The sequence below is a fragment of the Myotis lucifugus genome, unplaced genomic scaffold, assembly GCF_000147115.1.
Source record: "Myotis lucifugus unplaced genomic scaffold, Myoluc2.0 scaffold_760, whole genome shotgun sequence".
Lineage (NCBI taxonomy): Eukaryota > Metazoa > Chordata > Mammalia > Chiroptera > Vespertilionidae > Myotis > Myotis lucifugus.
Window position 1 is genome coordinate 1 of NW_005871808.1, and position 23,645 is coordinate 23,645.

General features: G+C 55.3%; 1 protein-coding gene across 1 annotated transcript; it reads right to left on the reverse strand.

Moving 5' to 3' along the window:
* Positions 1-1,706: 1,706 nt before the first annotated feature.
* FAM3B (family with sequence similarity 3 member B) lies at positions 1,707-22,866 on the reverse strand. The gene is given in 7 exon segments (XM_014448088.1): positions 1,707-1,930; positions 1,933-2,139; positions 2,142-2,429; positions 2,919-3,065; positions 4,180-4,286; positions 4,764-4,929; positions 22,824-22,866. Coding segments are annotated over 7 exon segments (1,182 nt in total).
* Positions 22,867-23,645: the final 779 nt, after the last annotated feature.

The following is a 23,645-nucleotide window of genomic DNA, read 5'->3' on the forward strand; positions in this document are numbered from 1 at the left end:
ACTATCACACAGGCTGTCGCTATGTCACCCGTGTGCGGGGGGTGCCTCCTGCCTATGTGGGGAGTCGGATCAAGAAGGGAGGTGCTTCCCTAGCATTTGGGTGACATAATCCCTTGGTTCTGGGGGGATCACATTATGTGATGACGTAACAGAATAAATTCAACAAGTGCCGCGCAAAGGCCTGTCACATGGAATGAGATTAAACTGTTTCCAGGAATAAATATTTCAGTTCTGATACAATGACTTTACATGGTAATATTTGATTTTCAGAACAACTGGTAAGAATTTCACAAACATTTGAGAGCCACTGTGTATGGACTTTATACAAAGTTCTCTCAAACTCCACTTTACAGCTCAGACGGTCGGGTACAGGGAGGAACGGAAAGGCGATCGGAGCTTTGGTAAGTATTTTATAAAAAGCCTCGTGTACGTGGCAGAAACGGATCACCTTCCCCGCCTCACCCCCAGGAGCCGGGGGCGGCTCACCACGCCGGGCCTGTGGGGCACGGCTGCTCTCTAGTCACCCCTCACCCCTGCGTGCACTGGCATTCACACGGGTATTGGACAGTGTCTTAGGGAGTCTGCCTGTGATAGCCAATCCCAAAGCATTTGAGGACACTGTGACGTGAAGTACACATACATCTGAACAACTGAAACTTAAAGGCAAATAAACAACCAATTAGGAAAAGGCTAAAGGTAGACGAACTGGCTCTTGGGATGATCGCGTGACCTCCTCGCACTCCCCGCCCTGCGGTCGGCAGCACGGCCCGAGGGCCACCTGCTCAGTGCAGGGTTCTAACTGCTGCTCCTGGCACCGTCTTGGCTCAGCCGGAGCCAGAGCTACTGGGAGGGGGGCTTTGGGGCGTGTTCCCCACAGTAGGGGCGCTGCCCACGATCTATAAATTCTGGTTTGAAGAACGTAGAGACATAGCTCTATAAAAGCAAAGGTGAGGCCGGCTGGCGGGGCTCCGCGGTTGAGCACCGACCTATGAACCAGGAGGTCACGGTTCGATTCCCGGTCAGGGCACAGGCCCGGGTGGTGGGCTCGATCCCCAGTGTGGGGCGGGCACCATCGGTGTTTCTCTCTCTCCCTCTCCCTTCCTCTCTCTCTAAAAACCAATAAAAACATATTACAACCCCCCCCCCCCCCCTCCGGCCACTCAGGCAAGAAATACCAGGAGCACATTGGGTTTGAACAAGTCACAGCGCAGGAGCCCTGAGCGTGTGAGCTCAGCTGTTGACAGGTGGTGGTTTGGCCGCCAGCGTGTCTTCCTGCAGCCCGTTTGGCAGTGGGTTACGGGGTCTACGGACCCGCGTGCCTGAGCTCGATGGGCACCCGAGTCCCGCCCAGACCCACGCCTGTCTCCGCGGGGAGCTCTCGGGCCTGAGGCTCCTGCTGACAGTGATGGATCCCACGTCGCCTTTGTCCTCAAACCACAGCCCCACCGGTGTTGGTTTTGCCAAATTAACTCCAGGGTCTTACTGGCGAGGAGCTTATGAAACGCGTTTCCAGCGCTCGAGTGCTCTCCGCGAACCCGCGTCCCGCTCGCCCCAGGCCCCTTCCCACGCGCGCCTGGCCCTGGAGCTGCCGCCACTGGGGGCCGTGCATCCCGCAGCCTGCACTGGACAGAGAATAGAAGGCATGTGTGGAGGATTTTTTTTTTCATTTGTCTATAAAAATACACATTTATTAAGTCTGCACAATGTTAGCTCAGCTCTTTCGGCACACAGCCGTCCATCTGTATTTCTGCAGGCCAGCCCGGGTATCTGTTCTTTGCAACATCAGAGTGGTTGATCTTCTCTCTCTCAATTCCTGCAGGAAGTTCCAAGCCCTTCGCTGTGAGAAATACCCAGCTGGACCTGAGCCGCATGTTCCTGATTTCTTTGCTTCCAAGCGCTTCTATGGTCTTCTTGGCGTCCTCCTGCAGTCGCTGCTGCCATCATCGTGGGTCCCCATGAAGAGCAGGGACCTCGCAGGCGCGCCCTGAATGAACTTGGTCATGGGTCCGGAGTAACCTCCTTCATACATATCAAAACGCCGTGCTGCTATCACTTTCCCAGTCACATAACTGACAATGGCAAGATTTATTCCTCTCCCAACATTTCCAATCTTTTCTCCTATGAGCAGCTTGTCCTCAAACAGATTTTGGCGGACTTGTCCCTGCCCCCGCCGCTGAGCAACCGGTAAGCATAGGTGTTCGGGGGGCATGGGGACCAGTGGTCGCATTTTTGCCTCTTGGGGGCCGGGGCTTTGAGGATGGGCCTCTCCCCAATGCTCCGGACGCTGTAGATGGCACTGGACAGGGGCGCGTCTGGGACGAGCTGTGCCAGCAGGTACCCGGCATTCCAGGTGCACACGGAGGCGAAGGTGAAGAGCACGGCTCTCAGGGCGCCTCGTCTCCGCCTGCGGCCTCTGCGCCAGGAGCCGTCTGTGCCCCCGCGCCCGCGCCATCCCCTTTTTTTATAGACAAATGAAAAAAGAAAAAAAAAGAAAGCACGCGTGGCGTTGTCCGTGAAGGGAAGTGACGTGTGTGAATGGAACGTGCGAGGCATTGGCTCCGTGAAGCAGACACCAGCGCTGGGGAAGGGGCCGCCGTGTGGAGGGGGCGGGGGGAGGACTCACGCGGAGGCAGCTTCGTAGCCCGTCACTCCCGTTCATTAGCTCACACGCTCAGTGGCACCACCAGCTCCCCATGGCAGCAGCGAAGGCCTGGGCACCGGTGGGAACTGCAGGACGAGGCAGCCTCGTCTGCTGGGCAGACTTGGCTCATTGCTGTCCCTGTGGCGGCTCCATCGGGAAAGGCCGGTCAGCTCTCACCTCAGCAGGTCCCTGCTCAGCGCCGGTCAGCAGAGAACTAGGCACGCGTGTCCTCTGTCCCTGCTGCCCGTATCTCATCCCCGACGGAGGAGGGAGCGGCCTTCGCCCTCGCCCTCCTGTTGAAGATGCTCCTCGGTGGGGTCCTTCCATCTTTTCTGCTGCAGCTCCCGGGACTGACAGCGAGACCTGACTCCGGGCCCCGGCGTCTCCTTCACCGTGTCCGTGTCGTGGGCACAGACTCCACCACCTGCAGACGTGGAAAGGGGGCGTCAAGGTCCTGTGAGCTACGTGCAAAAGGGTCCCAAGCCTTTGTTTTGATCATGACCCCTGTTCATCTAGACCAGTGATTCCCAAAGTGGGCGCTACCACCCCCCGGTGGGCGCTGCAGTGATCCAGGGGGGCGGTGATGGCCACAGGTGCATTTGGGGGCGATGAGTAACTGCTATTAAAATTTTAAAAAAATTAATTTCCAGGGGCTGAGTAATATTTTTTCTGGAAAGGGGGCGGTAGGCCAAATAAGTTTGGGAACCACTGATCTAGACACACGTGCAGCGTAGTCTGAATCCGAGCAATGGAACTGTGACACCCTCACTTGCTGTGTCAGCATAAGCCGACCAACCCGCCTACCTTCCTGTCGTCCTGAGTGAGGCTGATGGCGTGAGGCGTCCTCCCAGCCTATCCCACCCGAACTCTCAGGGGACCCAGTGTGAACCCAGAACCTTCCCAATCACAGCATTCGTGGGAAACCATGACAATCAGGACATTCTGTCATCCGCTGCCGGAGGGAAGGAGGAGTCTGTCTGCTTGTTTCCTATCAGGGTTGCGGTGGGGAGCGAAAGATGGAGGGGATGTGTTTCTCGGGGTTCCCCGCCCCGCGCCCTGTGCTGAAGGAGGAGTTTAAAGAGTTTCTGAAAATTGGGAACTGACTTCCAAATTTCACCTGAAGGCGGGGGCTTGTGAGCCGCCTGTGAGCGGGACCAAGGCACTGCCTGGCTAGCGCCTTCTGGAGATTGCTGATCACTTTCACCCACGAGGGGGGGCCGGGGCCGCCCCCTCTGGCTGGGGCCACCTGGGGTCTGTCTCACTCCTCGCGGGCTCGCGGCGGCCGGGGCAGCCCCTTGCCTGGGAAAGCCAGCAGCCAGGGCCTCCGCGGACCAGAGAGGCGGCCTGCCCCTGCCCTGCAGCCGCTCTGTGGGCGATCGCTCACCCTCCTCCCCGGGGCCCGGAGCCCACGGCGTCCACGTGGCACCAGGCAGGGCGAGAGGAAGTGCTGACGAGGGAGAGGATTCGGTGAGAAGCGGCTGTGACCCGGACAGTGACTGAGATAAGGATCCCTGCATTTGAACACAGAATCACGGAACCCGCGCCGTGGACCCGATCAGACTCCAGGAAGCCTCGGGCTACCAGCAGAATGCGGCCCCAGCGCCGGCCGGTCTGGGCTGCACGGCGTTCCCGCGTCACCGAGTCCCTGCATCTGCAGTGGTGGCTCAGTGAGGCGTGGCGCTCCCGGACTCGTTAATGTTCACACGCCCTTGATGGAGCTGGCAGGTCACGTACCGCGATTCTCCACTCGAAACGAAGCATTAGAGCCTGAGATGGACTTGGTTTGGTTCTTTTTTCCCCTTTAATATATATTTTTATTGATTTCAGAGAGGAAGGGAGAGATAGAAACATCAATGATGAGAGAGAATCACTGATTGGCTGCCTCCCCCAGGCCCCCTCCTGGGGACCGAGCCCGCAACCTGGGCATGTGCCCTTGACTGGAATTGAACCTGGGACCGTTCAGTCCGCAGGCCGACGCTCTATCCACGGAGCCACACCGGGCAGGACATCGGGTTTGGTTCTGAGAGTCCAGTGTCCTCGTTCCACGCTGTGTTCGGCCTGCTCCTTCCTTAGGCCTCTCAGACCACTCGTCGTCACAGGGCACACCCGCCCCTCTGCTGACCAAGCCCCTTTCATAATTAGCTGCTCTCCTGCTGCGCTCGTGATGAGCTCTGCAAACGGCGTGGGTGAGGTCCAGCCCAGGTGCCCTGTCGACACGGGACAGGGGTCGGCGGAGATGGAGGGCGCGAGGGCGGATTCACCAGGATCTACTGAGCGGGCGGTGCACCCTGGGAACAGCAGGACAGACCGGCAGCGTCAGCGCTGGACCCGTTGTCATACTGATGAGGTCGCGACGGCAGGACGAGGGCACGAAGCCGACACTGCAGGATCCGCAGAGTGGGGCGCCCCTGGCTCCGAGGGGGGCTGTGGGCGAGCGCAGGCCTCTGCCTGGGCTGTGATGCTGGACCCGTGTCAGCGACTTCAGTGAAGCTGGGATGTTGGCAACAGCGCCTCCCAGAACAGGAGGGTCTGGGTCATTAATATTCTAGAGAAGAGAGAGCCCTGGCCGGTTTGGCTCAGTGGGCAGAGCGCTGGCCTGTGGACTGAAGCGTCCTGGGTTCAATTCTGGTCAAGGGCACGTACCTCGGTTGCAGGACCCCGGCCCTAGTTGGGGTGCATGCAGGAGGCAACCAGTCGATGTGTTTCTCTCAGATCGATGTTTTTCTGTCTCTCCCCCTTTCTTCCACCCTCTCTAAAAATCAATGGAAACATATCCTTGGGTGAGGATTAACCAAAAAAAAGAAAATTCTAGAGAATAATGATATATATATATATATATATTCTAGAGAATAATGATATATATTCTCTAGAGAGAGAGAGAGAGAGAGAGAGATTTTTAAAGTTTTTTCTTGGAATAGATGCAATTGAAACATTTAAAAAATCTTCTGAGACACATCACTTAAAAAAGTCCCATCTGCTTTGGCCTTTCTCGTTTCCATGGCGAGGAAGCGGGTGCTGGGCACCCCTGAAGGCCCTGCCGGTGAGACCCCGGCTGCTGTGAGGCGCCCACTCACACGGGCGCCCCGAGTGCCCCTGCTCAGTGCACTGTGCTGGGACGTTCACGTATTTGCAAAACATTCAAATAACATGGGTTTTGCTTTCCAAGATCTGTTAACACTGAAGTGATGACCGCTCAGCAAGACAGATTAGAAAAGAGGCGGAAAGGGGATGAAAGCGGCCAGTCCTGCGTGGTGTCCAGCAGGGCGCTTCCTGCAATAGCACCGAGGAGTTTCCTTTGTGCACCGTCCGGCTCCCAGCCTCTGGGCTCTGCACCTGCCCTCTGCCCCCTCTGCCCTCGCTGGGACCCAGGCGCTGGGACCCTGCAGTGCTTGTCTCGGCTCCGTGGGAAGCTCGTCAGTAGAGGGCGCTGGAGGGACACCGCGGGAGAGTCCTCCTCCGGGTCCTGCTGCTTCCTGGAGCCCCTGTCCCTGTTCCTCAAGGGGACACGCCGGGGGTTCCCTGGCCTCTGGCTTCCATCTCCTGCACACGAGCTCTGAAGGCTCAGAGGATGGCCTTTTCCAGCAAAGACATCGTTAGAGGTGGTGCCATAACGAGAAGCCCTATTTTAAAAAAATGTATATATATAATTGATTTCAGAGAGGAACGGAGAGAGAGGGAGGGAGAGAGAGGAACATCAATGATGAGAGAGAATCATGGTCTGGCTGTCTCCTGCACGCCGCACACAGGGGATGGAGCTCACAAGCCAGGCATGTGCCTTAACGGGGAATTGAACCATGACCTCCTGGTTCATAGGTCAATGCTCAACCACTGAGCCACCCAGCCGGGCCCAAGCCCTCTTTACTACACAAAACATCAACTAACTTCCTGCAGGCTGGCTTCGGAAAGAAGGCCAGCGGATTAGTATACAGTGACCTTTAAATTTAAATAAAGGCAAAAGTCGGTTACCGCCACCGCGTTCTAAAAAGGGAGACCTGCTGTTCCCATCACAGACAGCGGTGCGTTTCAGTGGGGAGTCATGTGCTGCTCCCGCGACAAGCAGCAAACCCGCGATGCGGCCAGAGCCCCCCCACACAGAGCACTGGCTGCTGGTGTGGATTCTGAAAATCATTCCTTCAGCCCCTTGGTTCTTAGGTTCTAAAAGTTTATACAGTTTCTCGGGAAATCACAATACTTGACACTATCTTGAATGAGCCTATTATTGGGACAAAAGAGAAAATAGTACAAAGATAGACATAAGACTCTCTGATAAATGGAGTGACAACAGTCATGGCTAAATGGTCCTAAAGTTACTGAAAGTTAAAAGATTTATCTCAGCAATGTGGAAATGCTGTTTCTTGGTAAATGTCCCGTGACTTTGAAAGTAAAAGTTTGTGTCCGGCCTATAATCACTTTGCACAGAGGCACCACTGCCACGGGAAACACAGAAATGTGACACAGAGCTGGGCTGTGAGTAACTGTATTCTCTTTAAAAAGAAAACAGTGTTAACAAAACAACCAAATCTTATGGCGACGAGGGTAGGTTTTCACTTTAACTTCACCGATGATGCTAAATCAAAGTCTTGATATATATTTTTAAACGTTAAAATCATTTCTCAATATTTATGTATTTTGCCCCGGCCGGTGTGGCTCAGTTGGCTGAGCATCCCACGCACTCAGCAGGTCAGTTCCCAGAAGGGGGCCTGCAGGAGGCAGCTGAGGGATGCTTCTCTCTCATCAAAGTTTTACTCTCCCTCCCTCTCGCTTCCTTTCTCTCTAAAAAACCCACAAAAACATATATATTTTTTAAAAAGGTCACATGCCCGATAGACCCTGTAAAACACATCTAATTTGTCACCATTGTTGGCTTCTGGTGGCTTTTTAGCCTTGATATTCAAGTGTAAAGGTTTCTCCAAGTCTGTGCTAACCCTCTGTCTCCAAGTCCATCTCCTACTGCCCACCTTCCAGGCCCTTCAACTGGCAAACCATACACGCGTCCCTCCCTATTGTAGCGTGAGACCCGCGCTGAGAGGAGCCACTATCTGGGTCAGCACGCATTCACCATGGCAACGAGGGCAGGTCAGCGCGGCTGGAGCCAGGGAGAGGACTCGGGAAGCTGTGCACCAGGAGTCTGCACGCGCCCCGCAAGAGCACGTGGAGATGCGGGGAGCACGGGAGATGCGGGGGGCACGTGGAGATGCGGGGAGCACGGGAGATGCGGGGAGCACGTGGAGATGCGGGGAGCACGGGAGATGCGGGGAGCACGGGGAGATGCGGGGGGCATGGGGAGATGCGGGGAGCACGAGGAGATGTGGGGAGCACGGGAGATGTGGGGGGCACGGGAGGATGGCGGAGCCAGGTCAGGAGAGGGTGTGGAGCGTGTGGACTTGTAACTGAAGGCATGTGGCGGAGGCCACGTCCTCACATCCATCTACTGAAGCTGTACCCCCCGCCCCCCCTCCTCCTGGTCGCCGTGCACCTCCCTTTGTCCTCCCGGTGCCCGTGGTCCGTAGCCTGTCCAGGACCTGGCATGGCCCCGGCGTGCAGGCTGCGGTGCAGACCCTGCCTCTCCAAGTGCGTCTGGAGGAAGACCTCCTCCACGCACACCTTCTGGGATGGTCAATAGGTATGTTCTTTCTTGGCAGTTACTGTTCTCAGAATGTGACTCTGTCTGTGCAGAACGAAACGTTAATAAACGTCTCGGTGTGAATCACCTTTCCTAGCTTATGAGCGACTGTCCCGCATACGACGTCTCCTCGACTGCATTGTCTGCCCGAGTCAGCAACTGAGTGCGCCCGCGCCCGAGCAGTGCCCACAGCTCCTGGGGACAGGGTCGGCGCATCTGCTGGCTCGATGTCTGTATTCCCTTCCTTCCCGTGCTCCCTGTTCTCTTAGGGACGAGAAGCACCATTTACACTTTCTGGCCTCGGGCAAACCCCAACCCAGTGCGAAAAGGAGGCAGGTAAATAAACACACTCTCAGGAACAACATGTTGCCCATAGATTTGGGTCTTTGGGTCACAAGAAGGCTCCTTGGCAAGAGAGAAGCAGAACAGGCATCAGAAAGACGAAGGGACACTTACAACGGCCAGGAGCAAAGGCTCCAACAGAAAGGGACACGGTGCGCTGTGCCAGCTGAGCAGCCTGGAAGGTGGGCAGTAGGACACGGGCTTGGAGAGAAAGGTGAGCACAGACGTGGAGACACCTTCAGGCTTCATATCCAGGCGAAGAAGGCGCCGAGTCCGCGGCAAACAGGAGACAGAAGAGCCGTGTGTGTCACAGGGTCCCGGGGCCAGTGGGCTTGGCTGGATGACAGGTCAGGAAGGAGGAGAAATGGCCTGAGTGGCGATCGTTAGCGGGCAGAGCTCTCGGTGGGACGGACACAACAGAAACCACAGGAACAAGGCTCGTCACCAGTGACCGTAGACCTGAGCTCGAGCTGCGTTCTCTCTGGGGCAGAAGCCGCAGAACCACGCTGACGTTTAGAAATTCTTTACGCTCGTTGGTTCTATGTAAAAACCCAGGGCTGTCTACCGGGTCTGAACGGGGGGCATTTACCCCCTTCTTGAGACCTGTTCTTCCAAACGGGCTTGTGTGCGACGTTACAGAACCCCACTAGGTGCTGCGGAAGGTTAGGAAATTAGCCCGTCACTGTCGCTAAAGAAAAGCACCCATTTAAAGACCACTTTACACGCACAGACGCCCAGTGGAGAGACGGCTTTATTGGGAAGGTGCCCCCGGGAGGGCAGGGAGGAGGAGAGCTAATCTGATAGACGCCTCTGGTCGTGCCGAGGCCCGGAGCCCTGGGGGTAAACACAGCCGTGCCTGCCGCGCCCTTGGATGAGGCCATTGAAGGACACGAAGCCCTGACCTGGCCGCCACCCGTGATCTGGGGAAGGAGTTAGGCTGGCAATGAATTTCTCTGCAACACAGCAGCTTTCAAAGGCTCAGAGTGCGATCCAGAAGGAGAGGAGGTTAGGAAGCTGTTTAGGAGAAAGAAAGAGGAAACAAGGGGAGCTCTCTAACACGGCTTTTCCCGTAGAGCTGCCGGCGATTCGAACCTCTCCCCTGGTCTGACTCCTGGAATGAATACCCAGCGGTCACCACGCTCCCTTCCGTTTTCATATGAGTGGATTCTTCAAGTGCCATGTGATCCGGGATGAATTCTACCCACGCTGGTGAGAACACTGCTCAGATGACCGTGGCGGATGAAAACTCCTCAGCATGGGGAACAAATCCTCTTAAATTACCCGAGAGGCCGCCTGCACAGTAAGTGGTACGTGTGCAGTGACAAAACTGAGTTTCCAGGTGAGTTCAATGTATGCATCGGGATTTATCTCATTTATTTCCACTGAAGAAAATATTGAAGCTCAAAACTGAACATTGTCGGGGTCCGGCCGATCGGGACTCTAGTTTGCTGGGCTCCGACAAGATTGTCATAATCTCGTCGTAAAGTATTTGTAACAAAATCATACAGGGAGCAAGTGCTACTTACATTCGGAAAGTAGGAGATACCTTAGACGTGGAACGGAAACTGCAGGTCAAAGGGGCAACTGATAAGAACATGAGCCGGTGGGCGCGGTCAGTCTGGGCTCCCCGGTCGGAAGCAGGTCCCAGCCTACATCACAGCCGTATCCAGGTGCGGGAGCTCAAGACTGGAGGGGCAGGGTGGGGAGTCACTGCCTGGGGGCCGATTTCACAGTCAGACGCTCGGTTCATCCTACCTCTGACTCTTCCTGTGTGAACTCGGTTGAGTTACCTGATCTCTGAACGTTCGTTTCTTATTCCTTTTAAAAGACAAGACAGATTCTGTTTATGCCACGGCAGAGTAAACACTGTTAAAATGTCATCAAGAACAGAAATGAAAAGCAAAGGAAAGTTGGGCAGAGTCCCCGCATTCTGGGATTAGGATAGTGGTTCTCAACCTGTGGGTCGCGACCCCTTTGGGGGTGGAACGACCCTTTCACAGGGGTCGCCTAAGACCATCGGAAAACACATATATAATTACATATTGTTTTTGTGATTCATCACTATGCTTTAATTATGTTCAACTTGTAACAATGAAATTGGGGGTCACCACAACATGAGGAACTGTGTTAAAGGGCCGCAGCATTAGGAAGGTTGAGAACCACTGGATTAGGAGAAACAGCTCGGACCAAGCTGACTAGAGTTACTCAGCACCACGGACAGGGGCAGAGCTCACTGGCCACCCTCCTTTCTTTGCTCTATTTTGTTTGTTTTTGTTTTTAAATATTTATTTTTTAATGATTTCAGAGAGGAAGGGAGAGGGAGAGAGAAATAGAAACATCAATGATGAGAGGGAATCATTGCTCAGCTGCCTCCTGTACACCTCACACTGGGGATGGAGCCCACAACCTGGCCATGTGCCCTGACGGGAAATTTAACTGTGACCTCATGGTTCATAGGTCGATGCTCAACCACTGAGCCACACTGGCCAGGCTTGTTTTTTTTTTAAAGTTAATTTTTTGACATTATTACAGATGTCCCCTATTCTCCCCCTGCCCATCACTTCCACTGTCCACCAGCCCTCACCCCATTCTAGGACTTCACAACACTATTGTCCATATCCATGGGCTACGAATATACACATATGAGTTGTTTGGTTAATCTCTTTCCCTGATCCCTCCCCTCCCCGCTGCCCTCTGAGACACTAGAAAGAAAGAAATGTATAGGTCAGTATCCCTGATGAATGCAGATGCTAAAGTCCTCAATAGAATATTAGCAAACTGGATCCAGCCATACATTAAAAAGATCATACACCATGACCAAGTGGGATTTATTCTGGGGATGCAAGGCTGGTGCAATATTCACAAATCAATAAATATGAGACATCACATAAACAAAACTAAGAATAAAAATCACATGATCATATCAATAGACACAGAAAAAGCATTCAACAAAATCTAGCACTCATTTTTGTTAAAAACTCTCAGCAAAGTGGGAATAGAGGGATCATACCCCAACATAATAAAGGCCATATATGACAAACCCATAGCCAACATCATTCTCGATGGGCAAAAACTAAAACCATTTCCTCTAAGAACAGGAACAAGACAGGGATGTCTGCTTTCACCACTTATTCACACTAGAGGCCCAGTGCACGAATTAGTGCACCAGTGGGATCCCTTGGCCTGGCCTGTGGGATCAGGCTGAAACCGGCTCTCCGACATCCCCTGAGGGGTCCCTGATTGTGAGAGGGTGCAGGCCAGGCTGAGGGACCCCACCAATACACAATTGGGGCCGGGGAGCGACATGGGAGGTTGGCCAGCCGGGGAGGGACCGTGGGAGGGCTCCAGGGCATGTCCAGCCCATCTCGCTCAGTCCCAATCAGCTGAACCACAGCAGCAAGCTAACCTACCGGTCAGAGTGTCTGCCCCCTAATGGTCAGTGCACATCATAGCAACTGGTTGACAGGTCGACTGTCTGGTCCCTGGTGGTCAGTGCACATCATAGCGAGCGGTTGAGCGACCTTAGTATATCGTTAGCATATTACACTTTGGTTGAATGGATAACCGGACAACCAGACACTTAGCATATGAGGCTTTTATTATATAGGATAGTACTGGAAGTGCTAGCCACAGCCATCAGACAAGAAGAAATAAAAGGCATCCAAATTGGAAAGGAGGAAGTAAAACTGTCATTATTCACAGATGACATGATATTGTGTATAGAAAACCCTAAAGACTCCACCAAAGAACTACTAGATTTAATAAATGAACTCGGCAAAGGAGCAGGATACAAAATTAATAAACAGAAATTGATGCCATTTTTATACACCAATAATGAATTCTCAGCAAGAGAAACTAAAACATAATCCCACTTACCATCACAACAACAAAATAAGATACCTAGTTTCTTCATTTTTAAAGAAAGAGAGTAAGATAGTTTTGGGGACTGTTGGGCTGTGTGTATAGAAGATTAAGGGTGCTTTGTATGTGACTCAGTCATAGAAGCGACTCCATACATGTGCTCGTCTCTCATCTTGAATGAGCCACCAGCCTATTTGAGAAATTCAGACCCCAGAATGTTAATGCTGAAATGGTTAGGGAGGCCACTGGGTACCAGGATCATAAAGTCCTTTATCTGTAAAGCACTTGGTTCTCCATGAGCTCATTTACTTCTTATTGTAGGCCAGGGATATAATCTAGATTTTTCCCTCCCAGAAAACCAAGATTTAATTGACTTGCTAAACCGTGACCACTAGTCAGTGATGGTACAATTAAGATTCAAACGCCAAGTCATGCCTGTAAGTCCACAATAAACGTGATCTGCTCATTTCTCCTGGAGAAGGTTTGTCACGGGGGTTCCATGCTCAGTCTTACCCAACACAGTGGAGTGCTTGACTGATGAAAATCACTCTTCGACCGATTCCTTGGATTATCCGTGCTTTCCCTTGCTGGGCGTGAACTATCTCTGGCTTAAGTATCTGCAGATGCAGGTCCTCAGACTGAACCGGGGCTCCTCTCCCATCCTGTGGACGAGAGCCCACGCTCCGCCCGTGAGAGTGAGGCCTGCTGGGACCTCATTACTGGGCGTGACCGCCAGTGTCATTCATGATGAGACTTGGGTCTGTGCTCCCGGAGAGGCGACCCCCGCAGTAAATCGCTGGGGATCTTCGTAGTTAACTGGAGAGGGAGGCCTCATCGCTGAACCACTTTATTGGTTTGTAAATAAACTTTATGGACTCGTTTAATGTTTTCTTCCTAAAACACTTCAGGATCTTTTTCCTTCCCTGGCGTGTGCATGAAGGTAACTCTTGGACCTCTTCTCCAGCCGTGTGGACCCAGCGATGCAGATTTCTTTTTCTAGATTTTTATTGACTTCAGAGAGGAAGGGAGAGGGAGAGATAGAAACATCAACGATGAGAGAATCATTGATCAGCTGCCTCCTTCACACCCCTTCCTGGGGACTCGACCACAACCCAGGCATGTGCCCTGACTGGGAATTGAACCATGACTGCCTGGTTCATAGGTCAACACTCAACCACTGAGCCACGCTGGCCGGGCTGTATATTTCTGAAGACGAATCTCGTTTTTCATTCCCCTGGGCTGTCTGTCCTGGACTAGACCGGAGGACTCAGATGACGCTCCTTGCTGTGAGCTCCCAGGCGGCCCGGCGAACAGCACGGAGCTCCCGGGGGCCTGCCAGCGAGGCAGGAGGGAGCCAGCTGGGAGGGAAAGGACCTGGCCCAGAGGGAGGGAGGGAGGGAGGAGCCCAGACACGGGGCCACGCCTGCCAGGTAAACAGCCTCTTGCTTGTGACCCCCAGTCTGTCTGGTCTTTGGAGTCACTGAGCCCCTGGTCCTCAGCGTCCCCAACAGAAAACTAGGGCATGTTTCCATGAAGACTGGTGGAGTTTCCATGCAGAGCAGTTCCCACAGCAGGGACTGGGGCAGAGCTGCCGGACGCTGTTGTTGAGTCCCAGCAGTGGGGGCCTCGGCAGCGCGGCATCCGCCGGTCGCAGCCCCTCCCAGGCTTTCCAAGCTCAGGCTCCAGCGCTCCACTGGGTTGGCCCTCAGTTTTCTCTCGTTTTCTGTTTGCTCCGCCTGCGCCCACCCGTTGCCGACACACGCCTGGCTCACATCCCTTAGGCCCCGCTGCCTTGTCCCGTCTCCCGGTTCCCTCAGGGCTCATAGATGTCACCTCGGGACCCCAACGTACAGCACTCATGTGCGGCTTCCTGTGCTCACACCTGGCCCCCATTTCGATGATCTGCACATGTTCCTTCCCACCCGTGGCCGCAGGGCCTCAAGGGCGAGTGAGCCCTGCTCACCGGCTGGACCCGGACCGCCAGCAGCCACTCCTCCAACGCGGTCTCCCCACCTCCTGACCCCCCAGCAGATGGGAAGCCAGACCGCTGCTTTCCTGCACTGAAGGAGCTGATGGGGTCAGGACTACATCACACGACGGCCCAGCCGGCCTGGCGCAGTGGTTGAGCATCCACCTCTGACCCAGGAGGTCACGGTTCCATTCCCGGTCAGGTCACATGCCCGGGTTGTGGGCTTGATCCCCAGTGGAGGGCGTGCAGGAGGCAACCGATCAATGATTCTCTCTCATCATTGGTGTTTCTATCTCTCTCCCTCTGAAATCAATAAAAATATATTTTTAAAAATCCCGTGATGGCATCTGGTGCGCAGTGGAGGGGCCAGGGGAGGCACACGCCGGCGGACACGGAAAGGACCCTTGTGGAGGGACCAACCCAGTGGAGCGCTAGAGCCTGAGCTTGGAAGGTTCCTTTCCTTGTGTTTCCACCTCTGTGGGTGTGGCGGGTTGGGGGGATGCGGTGGAAGGAGGAGAGGCACAGCTGGGGGGGCCTCGCCTCCCCTGGACCAGGCTCAGCAGCGCTTCCAGCCCTGGCACGCCTGGCAGGGGGGACAGATGTCACCCGGGCTGGGCTCCCGGTTCAGCCAGCAGGGGCTCCGAGGGCAAGGTCGGCACATGGACACTTGGGCCTGGCCAGTGACCGAGCTCTGTTCATACAGTCACGCTGCTCAACTGTGCTGTTCTCTGCCCTCCCACCGGCAATTCCCTCAATCGCCCCCCCCCCTCTCTCACACACACACACACACACACACACACACACACACACGCAGCTACTATGCACCAAGCAAAGGCCTTCTGTTACTATGGTTTATCCGACTGTAAGAAACACATACATATCACAACAGACAAGACATATTGCAATGATTTGATGAGCGTGGTCCACATTTCACAGGCGGGACATCAAGGCACTGATTTCAGTTAATTCACAGAGAGGTTAGGCCACCTGCTTGGAGGCGCACAGGAGGTGAAAGAAATAAAGATCTGCATGCAGGGCGCTTCCCTCCTCTGGTTCCCAAAGGCCCGGTCCTTTTCACGCTACAGCTCCCTTGGCATCGCTCGCAGTCACGGTCCAGGTGCACTGACTACGTCTACGGCCAGAGGCCGACAGGAGCTCTGAAGGAGAGCGAAGCACAGACTGGGCGGACGGACGCCCCACACCAGGACTCGGTTTACCAGATGGCCCTGAGGCCTCGCCACCCTACGCCCCTTCCCCAGTTGCCTGTGTTCTGCCTGCTGTTCTGCAAGTGGCAGTTCTCCATGAGAGTGAGCCCCTGGCTGGTCTGGAACGCAGGGGGGCTCATGGAGCCCCAGCTGAAGAGACGCGCACACCCGCCTGCCTCCTTAAGCAGTGCCGGGCGCGTCCCTGGGTGGACTCTGCGCTGCTGAGCGGTGTCTGTGCCTCTGGCCGCTCGAGGGCCAGGAGGTCGCCCTTCCGTCTCTGGCTCACAGCGGATCCAGCACATTTGTTCAGTGAGTTCACTGCGGTTTCATGTGCCAGGGCTCTGGTGCGACACGCATCATTATTAGCGAAATGGGTCACGGGACTCATCTTTAAAGGGGATGATAAAAGGGTTGCCGCTCCTTGAACAGGCGCCGTAGGGACTGTCAGGAACAGAGACTGCGGCTGTCTGAAGCTCAGACGCCAGTCAGCCCCGTGGGCAGGGGATGCCTGGAGTGAGAGTCCCGGAACACGGACGTGCGGGGAACGAAACAAGCCCTGCAGCCCCGCGGGAGCCGAGCCTCCCCATCTGGCCCTGGAGTCCAGCGGGAAGGGACCCCTGCTTCAGTCCTGGGCCGATTTCCACGCCTCCCGTGAGGACAGCTGCCGGAGGGGACAGGTCCTTTGAAAATACAAAGGCAGAAAGAACTAACCTGTTCCCTGGGGTTCTGAAGAGCTTTATTCTGATTGGCTTTCAAAGGCGTGTGAGGGCGGGAGTGCGAGCTGTCAGGAGGGAAAGAGGGGATCGCTGGTGAAAGGGGCCCGAGGCGATTGTCTTGTCTTTCGGGCTTTTTTACTTTCAACATTTCCCTTCATCTGGGCAGGAGCTCGGAGGAACTTTATCCTTATTTTCTGCTTTAATTTAACTTGATCGCTGTTCAGTGTTTCTTCTGATTTCCTTCTGCATCTCCCCACTCAGGACTCAGTTTTCCGTCCTTCTCGTGTGGAAAGTGAGGAGTGAGCACACGGGAAACACTGGACGGAGGCGGACGTCCTGTGGCCACTCCTGTGCCGGCACCTGGATGCTGCTGACCACCTGCCTGTCATACCGAGTCCTGTCACTTCAGAGCCAGGAGGTCTTCGGCTCTGAGAAAATCCAGACCAAACAGCTGATTTCACACGTGAGGAAGCTGACAACTTGGCTGGTGCACGAGTTTCTCAAGGTCACGGAACTAATTCAGGACCCCCCCCCCCCCCAAACACACACGCACACGACTAACCCAGGAGCGGCCCCATTCCCACGCTGCCTCTCGGGTCACGTGGCTTTTCAGGCTCGTCCGTCACCTGATGGAAGCGCTCTCGTGCCCAACGTCTGGGAGTGCCGCCTTGGACGAGACGAGGCGCTGGGTGTGATACGGGATTAGGGTCAGTGTCTGGTGGTCTAGTCCTCAGACATGTCCAGAGCCCAGCAGCAGAGCAGGACTGTTTGATAAAAGAGGAAGTTCCCCATCGTTGCTGCCAAAGGCATGGCACCCCCCCCCCTAACTTCACCAACATGGTGTCTTCCCACCCCCCCTCTCCTGGGGGATGCAGGTGCCACAGCGGGTCACTGGTGGGACCTACCACGTCTCCCTCACGTGCCCACTCAGTTCGTGTCATCAGAGGAGCGGGCTCGCGGGACCCCAGGAAGCCAGGCTCCCAAAGCCTAGGTTTGTCATGGGGGCGGCGGGGAGCCTGGGTGAGAAGGTGAAGAGATTAAGCAAAGAAACAAAGGAAAGACTCAGACACAGACAACAACGGGTGACTGCAGAGGGAAGGGGGGAGGAAGAGGAGGGCAGAGGGGGATCAGTGGTGACGGAAGGAGACTTGGGTGGTGAACACAGACGCCATCAGATGCTGGATTACAGACGTGCACACCTGAAACCTCTGTGACTGTATTAACCAGCGCCTCCCCCCGCCCCCCGCCCTCCGCCACAACACACACATCCAATGAGAAGGAACGTACGGCGCAGAGTGCGGTCCCCTCCCCCCCCACACACACACACATTCAATGAGAAGGAACGGACCGTGCAGAGTGCGGGCGGGAGCGCGGCCCCAGGCAGACCGAGCTCGGATGCTGCCGAGTCCCTAGAAAGTCAACCCACCGCGCGGGCCGGGAGCTGCAGGCTCTCAGAGGCGCCGAGGCCTGCGCTGTCCCTCGGCCCCGCCCGGGGCGCTGCCACACGGACGCTGGCGGCTGTTGTCCTGGACGAGATGCTGTCCCAGCAGCTCCCGTGGAGGCGGCGGCAGGGGCTTCTGCAGCCGAACGAGAGCGATGAGGCCTGACTGGAGGAGTGGAATGTGGACGCGGCCGCTCAGAGACGCTCCGTAATAGATTCTTCCCCGAACACAGGTGGCTCACACCCCTGCTCTCTCACCGGCTCAGGAGCCCTGGCCACAGCCCACTGCCCGATGCCGTTTCATCCGCGTGAGCCTTCGCTTTGGTTGCCACTGCGCTTGTTTGCTGCCGGGCATGACCTCATGGTAAGGAGCCATGTGAGCGACGGTGAGAGCTTCAACCAAGGACCCACCTTCTCCTCTTCCTCTGAATGAGGTGTGTTTCCCACGCTGTGGGCGTCTGAGTAACCTGCACCTAATCCAGGATTTCCTCCTGATGTAACTGGCGAGGCCCGGGGTTGATCCACAAGGCGCTCTGGGAGCGGCGCGGAGCCGAGGACGGAGTGTAAACGCAGCTCCTTCCGCGCCTGGGCCCCGGACGGAGCAGGTGTCCGTGGAGAGACGAGTGGCTGGCTGTGTCTGCCCCGGAAACGCTGTTCTCAGACGAGCTGCCACGTCAGCTCTGGAGCCACGGGCACCGAGACCAGGAGACAGGCGGCGGGATTTGTTATTTAAAACATGTTTTCAGATTTCACACTTTCGTTTCCAGTTATAAACCCTTGTGCTTGAGATGATGGGTCCATCATCATAAAGGACGAGACTCCCCAACACCCACCTGTTTCCCTACAATTCAAACCACGTATGCCCTTCCTGTTCCCTCCTTCCTCCCCGCTTCCCCTCGGCGCTGATGCCTCAGGGGAGGGCTCGCCGGATAAACATAAACACAGCAGCAGGGATTCAGATGCAGGAAGGAACCTGCCAGTGTTTCATTTACCTCTTAACGACCTCACCATCGTGACACCATTTCACAGACAAGAAAACTGAGTCGCCGGAGTTCCCGCCCCATTTCAATGGTCTAACACGTGGCCGATCCGGAACCAGAACCTGCTCCAGACCCTGGGTCACCCTCACTCCCAGGAAAAGGAGAATCCTCTGTGGGCCACTCACACCCACCAGGGAACACAAACACCCATCCTTGGTGAACTACTGTGAAATTCCAGACAGCCAACAATAAAGGAAGATTCTAGAAGCTTGACCAAAAGAGGAGATGACAACCACGATTAGGAGTTAAACTGCTGCCAGACTCCCAGAGGCAGCACACAGGGCAAAGGGCAATGGGGCTGCATTTGTAAACGCTGAAGGAAGAGAAACCAAGAAAATAAAATGAGATGATCATTTTCTATTTAGAAAGTATCGTTCAGACGTGATGTCATAAGAAGGACATTTGTATTCAGTTAACAAGAAAACCAATCCCAGAGGATACCCCAAGTCTAAATTATAAAATCTCATCAGATTCATGGTGTCTAAAGCAAATTAAACCCAGAACCAAAAGAGAACAAAATACAAAGTGTGGCCAGAAACTGTATCCGCGGATACTCCAGCCAGCGCGCTTGGGCCCGTCGCTCTGACGCGGGGTGCGGAGGACGGCCCGCCCCGCACGGGGCTGCCCGGGTATCGGCTGTGTCAGGGGAGAGACGGGCGGCGCGGAGTTTGAGAAATCAGTAAGAGTAATCAACACAAACAGGAGTCTGGAGCGACCACAACACCCGGCATCTGACAGGCACGTCTGTGAGTAACTAGGAGAAAACTGCCGCGCAGTCACAGGCCGGCCAGGAAAGGATCGGGTCCCACCCGGGCAGCCTGAGGTTGGATTGGGGTTAAATGCATTTTCTCTTATGTCACCCGCACAGGCCGGCAGCCCGGGGGCGCGACTCCACCGGCAATGACTGGGCCCCGGACTCCTGCTGTGCCGCCCCCACCACGGCCTCCACTCAGGGGCAGCTGGTGCTTCACCCCAATAAAGGCTGAGCCTTCACCGCGGCACCTGCCCCTCGGGGGAGAGAAGCAGCAGGTGCTGGTCAGCAAGCTCTGAAGGCACACGCGGAGACCCCCCACGCCGCCACCTCTCCACTTGCTTGGACGCCCCCCGTCCCCCAGCCCCCCTCCCCCCCCGGCCCCCCGTCACACTGCAGAAGATACTCCAAGTACAAACCATAAAATCGCATCAGATTTATGGCGTTGAAATCTAGTTTCGGGAGGCGTATTCCCGTGGCCTCATGACTATAAAACTCAGAGCTTCTGGAGTCGGAAAGAAAGGGGCGCTGCCAGTGGGGTGACTGGTCATTCTGCCCCAGTCCTGGGAGGCAGGGGGTCGCCCCCTCTCATGGGATAAAGGGCCTGGAGCAGGAGCAGACGCTGTTCCGTGGCCACACACTCGCAGGCGCTGGTCCTAAAGCTGGACGAGCGTATGTCTCCCCCAGGGTCCACGCTCCCCCCGGCAGCACACGGGCTCGGAGCTCTGCCTGCAGGACCACGCGGCCCCTGCTGAGGAAACAGGACCCAGATCAACGGGTGAAGCCGGCGGGGCCTTGTCGAGCTCTGCGGTTGTCGGTGCATTTTGCTGTCATTGGTCATGTGTTTCCACGGCACGCACTTCCTGAGAGAAAAGTCCCCAGAGCCTGGCCGGCGTGGCTCGACCTATGAGCATCGACCTACGAACCAGGAGGTCACGTTCAAGTCCTGTTCAGGGCACAGGCCTGGGTTGTGGGCTCGATCCCCAGTGTGGGGCGTGCAGGAGGCAGCTGGTCAGTGATTCTCTCGTATCATTGATGCTTCTATCTCTCTCTCCCTCTCCCTTCTTATCTGTAATCAATAAAAACATACTTTTTTAAGAAAGAAAAAAGCCCACAGAAGGCGAGACTGGAGAGGATGATGAAGAGGATGGTGACGGTGGGCGAGGAAGCAGGTGCGTCTCTGAGACGTGGGTGCAGGTGTGGATTTTACAAGAGCTGCCTGTGTGCACGTCCCAGCGACGTGGTAGACAGTAAAGACGTCTCCCTCCACGTGCCCCGGATGGAGGACGTTTCAGACAGAGGACACACGACAAGCACTTCAGAAGCATAATTGGATCAGAAATGTAATGAGATGAGAGCGTCTTTTCAATAGGAATAATGGGCCAGTGGAAAGGGCTTGTTCAAATGATTAGTGATCCAAATGTAAATCTCAAATGGCCCTGGTTTAGACGGAACGTAGACTGAGTCACTTGTGCCCTTAAGTGGTAATTCCAGAAAGTGTAGCGTCCAGGAAAGAGCAGCTCAACAGTTAAGTTGTACCACGACCAAACCATATGCTGAGAATATCCATTAGTGCTCCATGCACACCAAGGGGCTGAGTCCGAAGGTCCACATATTTTTATTTATTTTCTTTTGTCTACTATTTTAATAGAAATTGTATTGTGTAAGGTATAAACAGGATGATCTGATATACATCCTATATAATAAAAGCCTAATATGCTAAGTGTCTGGTTGTCCATTCAACCAAAGTGTAATCCTATCTAATAAAAGACAAAAAGGGTAATTGACCGTACCTTCGCTACGCTTCCCATTGGCTAATCAGCGCCATATGCAAACTAACCTCCATCAAAGATGGTGGCTAATTTGCATACTGCAGGCAGGGCTGGCCAGCACCAGACGCCATCCTCGCCCCGTGTGCGGCCCTGGGCAGCCGGGCTTAGGTGGCGCGATCGCATCACCTAAGCCCTGCCCCAGCCAGGACCCCCCTGTGCCGCCTAAGCCTTGTGCGCCTGAGCCCCGCCCCCAGTCGGACCCCCGTGTGCCGCCTAAGCCCCGTGCGCCTAAGCCCCGTCCCCAGCTGGACCCCCGTGTGCTGCCTAAGCCCCGCTGCCAGCTGGGACCCCATGGCGATCCCAGAGCAGGCAAGTGCGGAGGGCGGGTGGCCCCCAGGTGGGCCTGCTCCTGGGATTGCCATGGCGATCCCAGAGCAGGAAAGTTCCCCACAGGCAGCACCCAGGTGGGCCTTCCCCGGGTCTCTACAGTGATCCAGTGATCCATGAGCAGGAAAGCGCAGCCTGCAGGCAGCACCCCACCCTGGCCACAGCTCAAGGGAGAGAAAAACACACAGTGGAGGCCAGGAGCCTGAGAGATCAACACAGAGGGGCGCCTGCTCCAAGCCTCCACGGTGTGGCTGGGGGCAGGCCCCCAGCAGACACACACACACACACACTCACACACACACACACACACACACACACAGGACGCCTGCTCCGAGCCTCTGCTGCCTGACTGTGGCCGTCAGTAGGACATCCACTGAGGGCTCCCAGACTGTGAGAGGGGCAGGCTGGGCTGAGAGAACCCCACCCCCCAGTGCACAAATTTTGTGCACCGGGCCTCTAATATGCTAATGATATGCTAAGGCCACTCAACTGCCCGCTTATGACGTGCACTGACCACTAGGGGGCAGACGCTCTGACCAGTAGGTTAGCTTGCTGCTAGGGTCTGGCCTATCAGGACTGGGCGAGATGGGGCTGGACATGCCCTGGAGCCCTCCCACGGTCCCTCCTGCAATCCCTTCCCTGCCACTGGCCCTGATCGGGACTGGGCGAGATGGCCCTGACCGGCCTGATTGCTGGCCAGGTGGAGGGACTCTACTGGTGTGCGAATTCGTGACTGGGCCTCTAGGATACAGAAATGATTGCTACAGTAAAACCAGTGAACACATCACCTCGTATAGTCACCATTTGGGGGTGACGGAGCATCTGAAACCGACTCTGTTCGAGTTTCCCAGTATTAACTATGGTCCTCATGCCGCACATCAGACCTCCGATCATCCAGCCCCACAGGGACACTAGCCTCTGACCAACATCTCCCACGTCCTCCACCCTGTCCCTGGCGACGCAGCCCCTGCTCTTGTGTGAGTGGTATGTGGATTCTCTGTGTGTGTGGGATCGGGCGGTGTCATTCACCTCCTGGGCTGGCACATCTCCCCGGCGCACTGTCCTCCAGGCTTACCCTCCAGGAGGCGCTTCTGGCTCCGGGGTGAGGAATACTCCATGTCGCGTGCTCCGCCGTGTCTTTGTCATTCATCTGTTCGCAGATACTGAGGTCGTGTCTGATCCCGGAGGTCTCGACTGACACTGCACTGAACCTGGGAGCGCAGACATGGCTTCCGGGAGCTGACTTCATTCCCTGTGAGCGCACGTGCCTGTAAGAGGATGTGTAGGATCCTAGGAAAGCCCTATTTTAGTTCTGAGGAACCTCTATGCCGTCCTCATAATGGCCCGACCGTGATGAATGAGTCACTGAGTGGATGAATCCAGGCAAATTGTAATCGTGAATGTAAACGTGGGGAGTTAGGAAGAGCTCAGTGGTGTGAGGGTGAAAGCTACAAGGCTGAGGCTGTCGCTGCTCTAGGCATGGATTCCGCCCGCGGGAAAGGAAAGCCCAGCGTTTCCTGGAAGGGCACGGAGTGATTCCAATAGGTGATGGTAGTTGTTGTTGTTACTCCTCACCTGAGGATATTTTTCCATTGATATTTAGGGAGAGTGGAAGCGAGGGAAAGACAGAGAGCACCATCGATGTGAGAGAGACACATCTATCAGTTGTCTCCTGCACGTGCCCCGACCAGGGCCCTGGCCAGGGAGGAGCCTGCAGCTGAGGTACATGCCCTTGACTGGAATCAAACCCGGGACCCTTTGGTCCACAGGCCGATGCTCTATCCACGGAGCCACCGGCCAGGGCAGCTGATGGTAATATTTACCAATTACAGTTACAGTGCATGTCAGTACAGAGACCAGCCAGATCTGTGCTTGGATGGACAGTCACTGTCTAGAT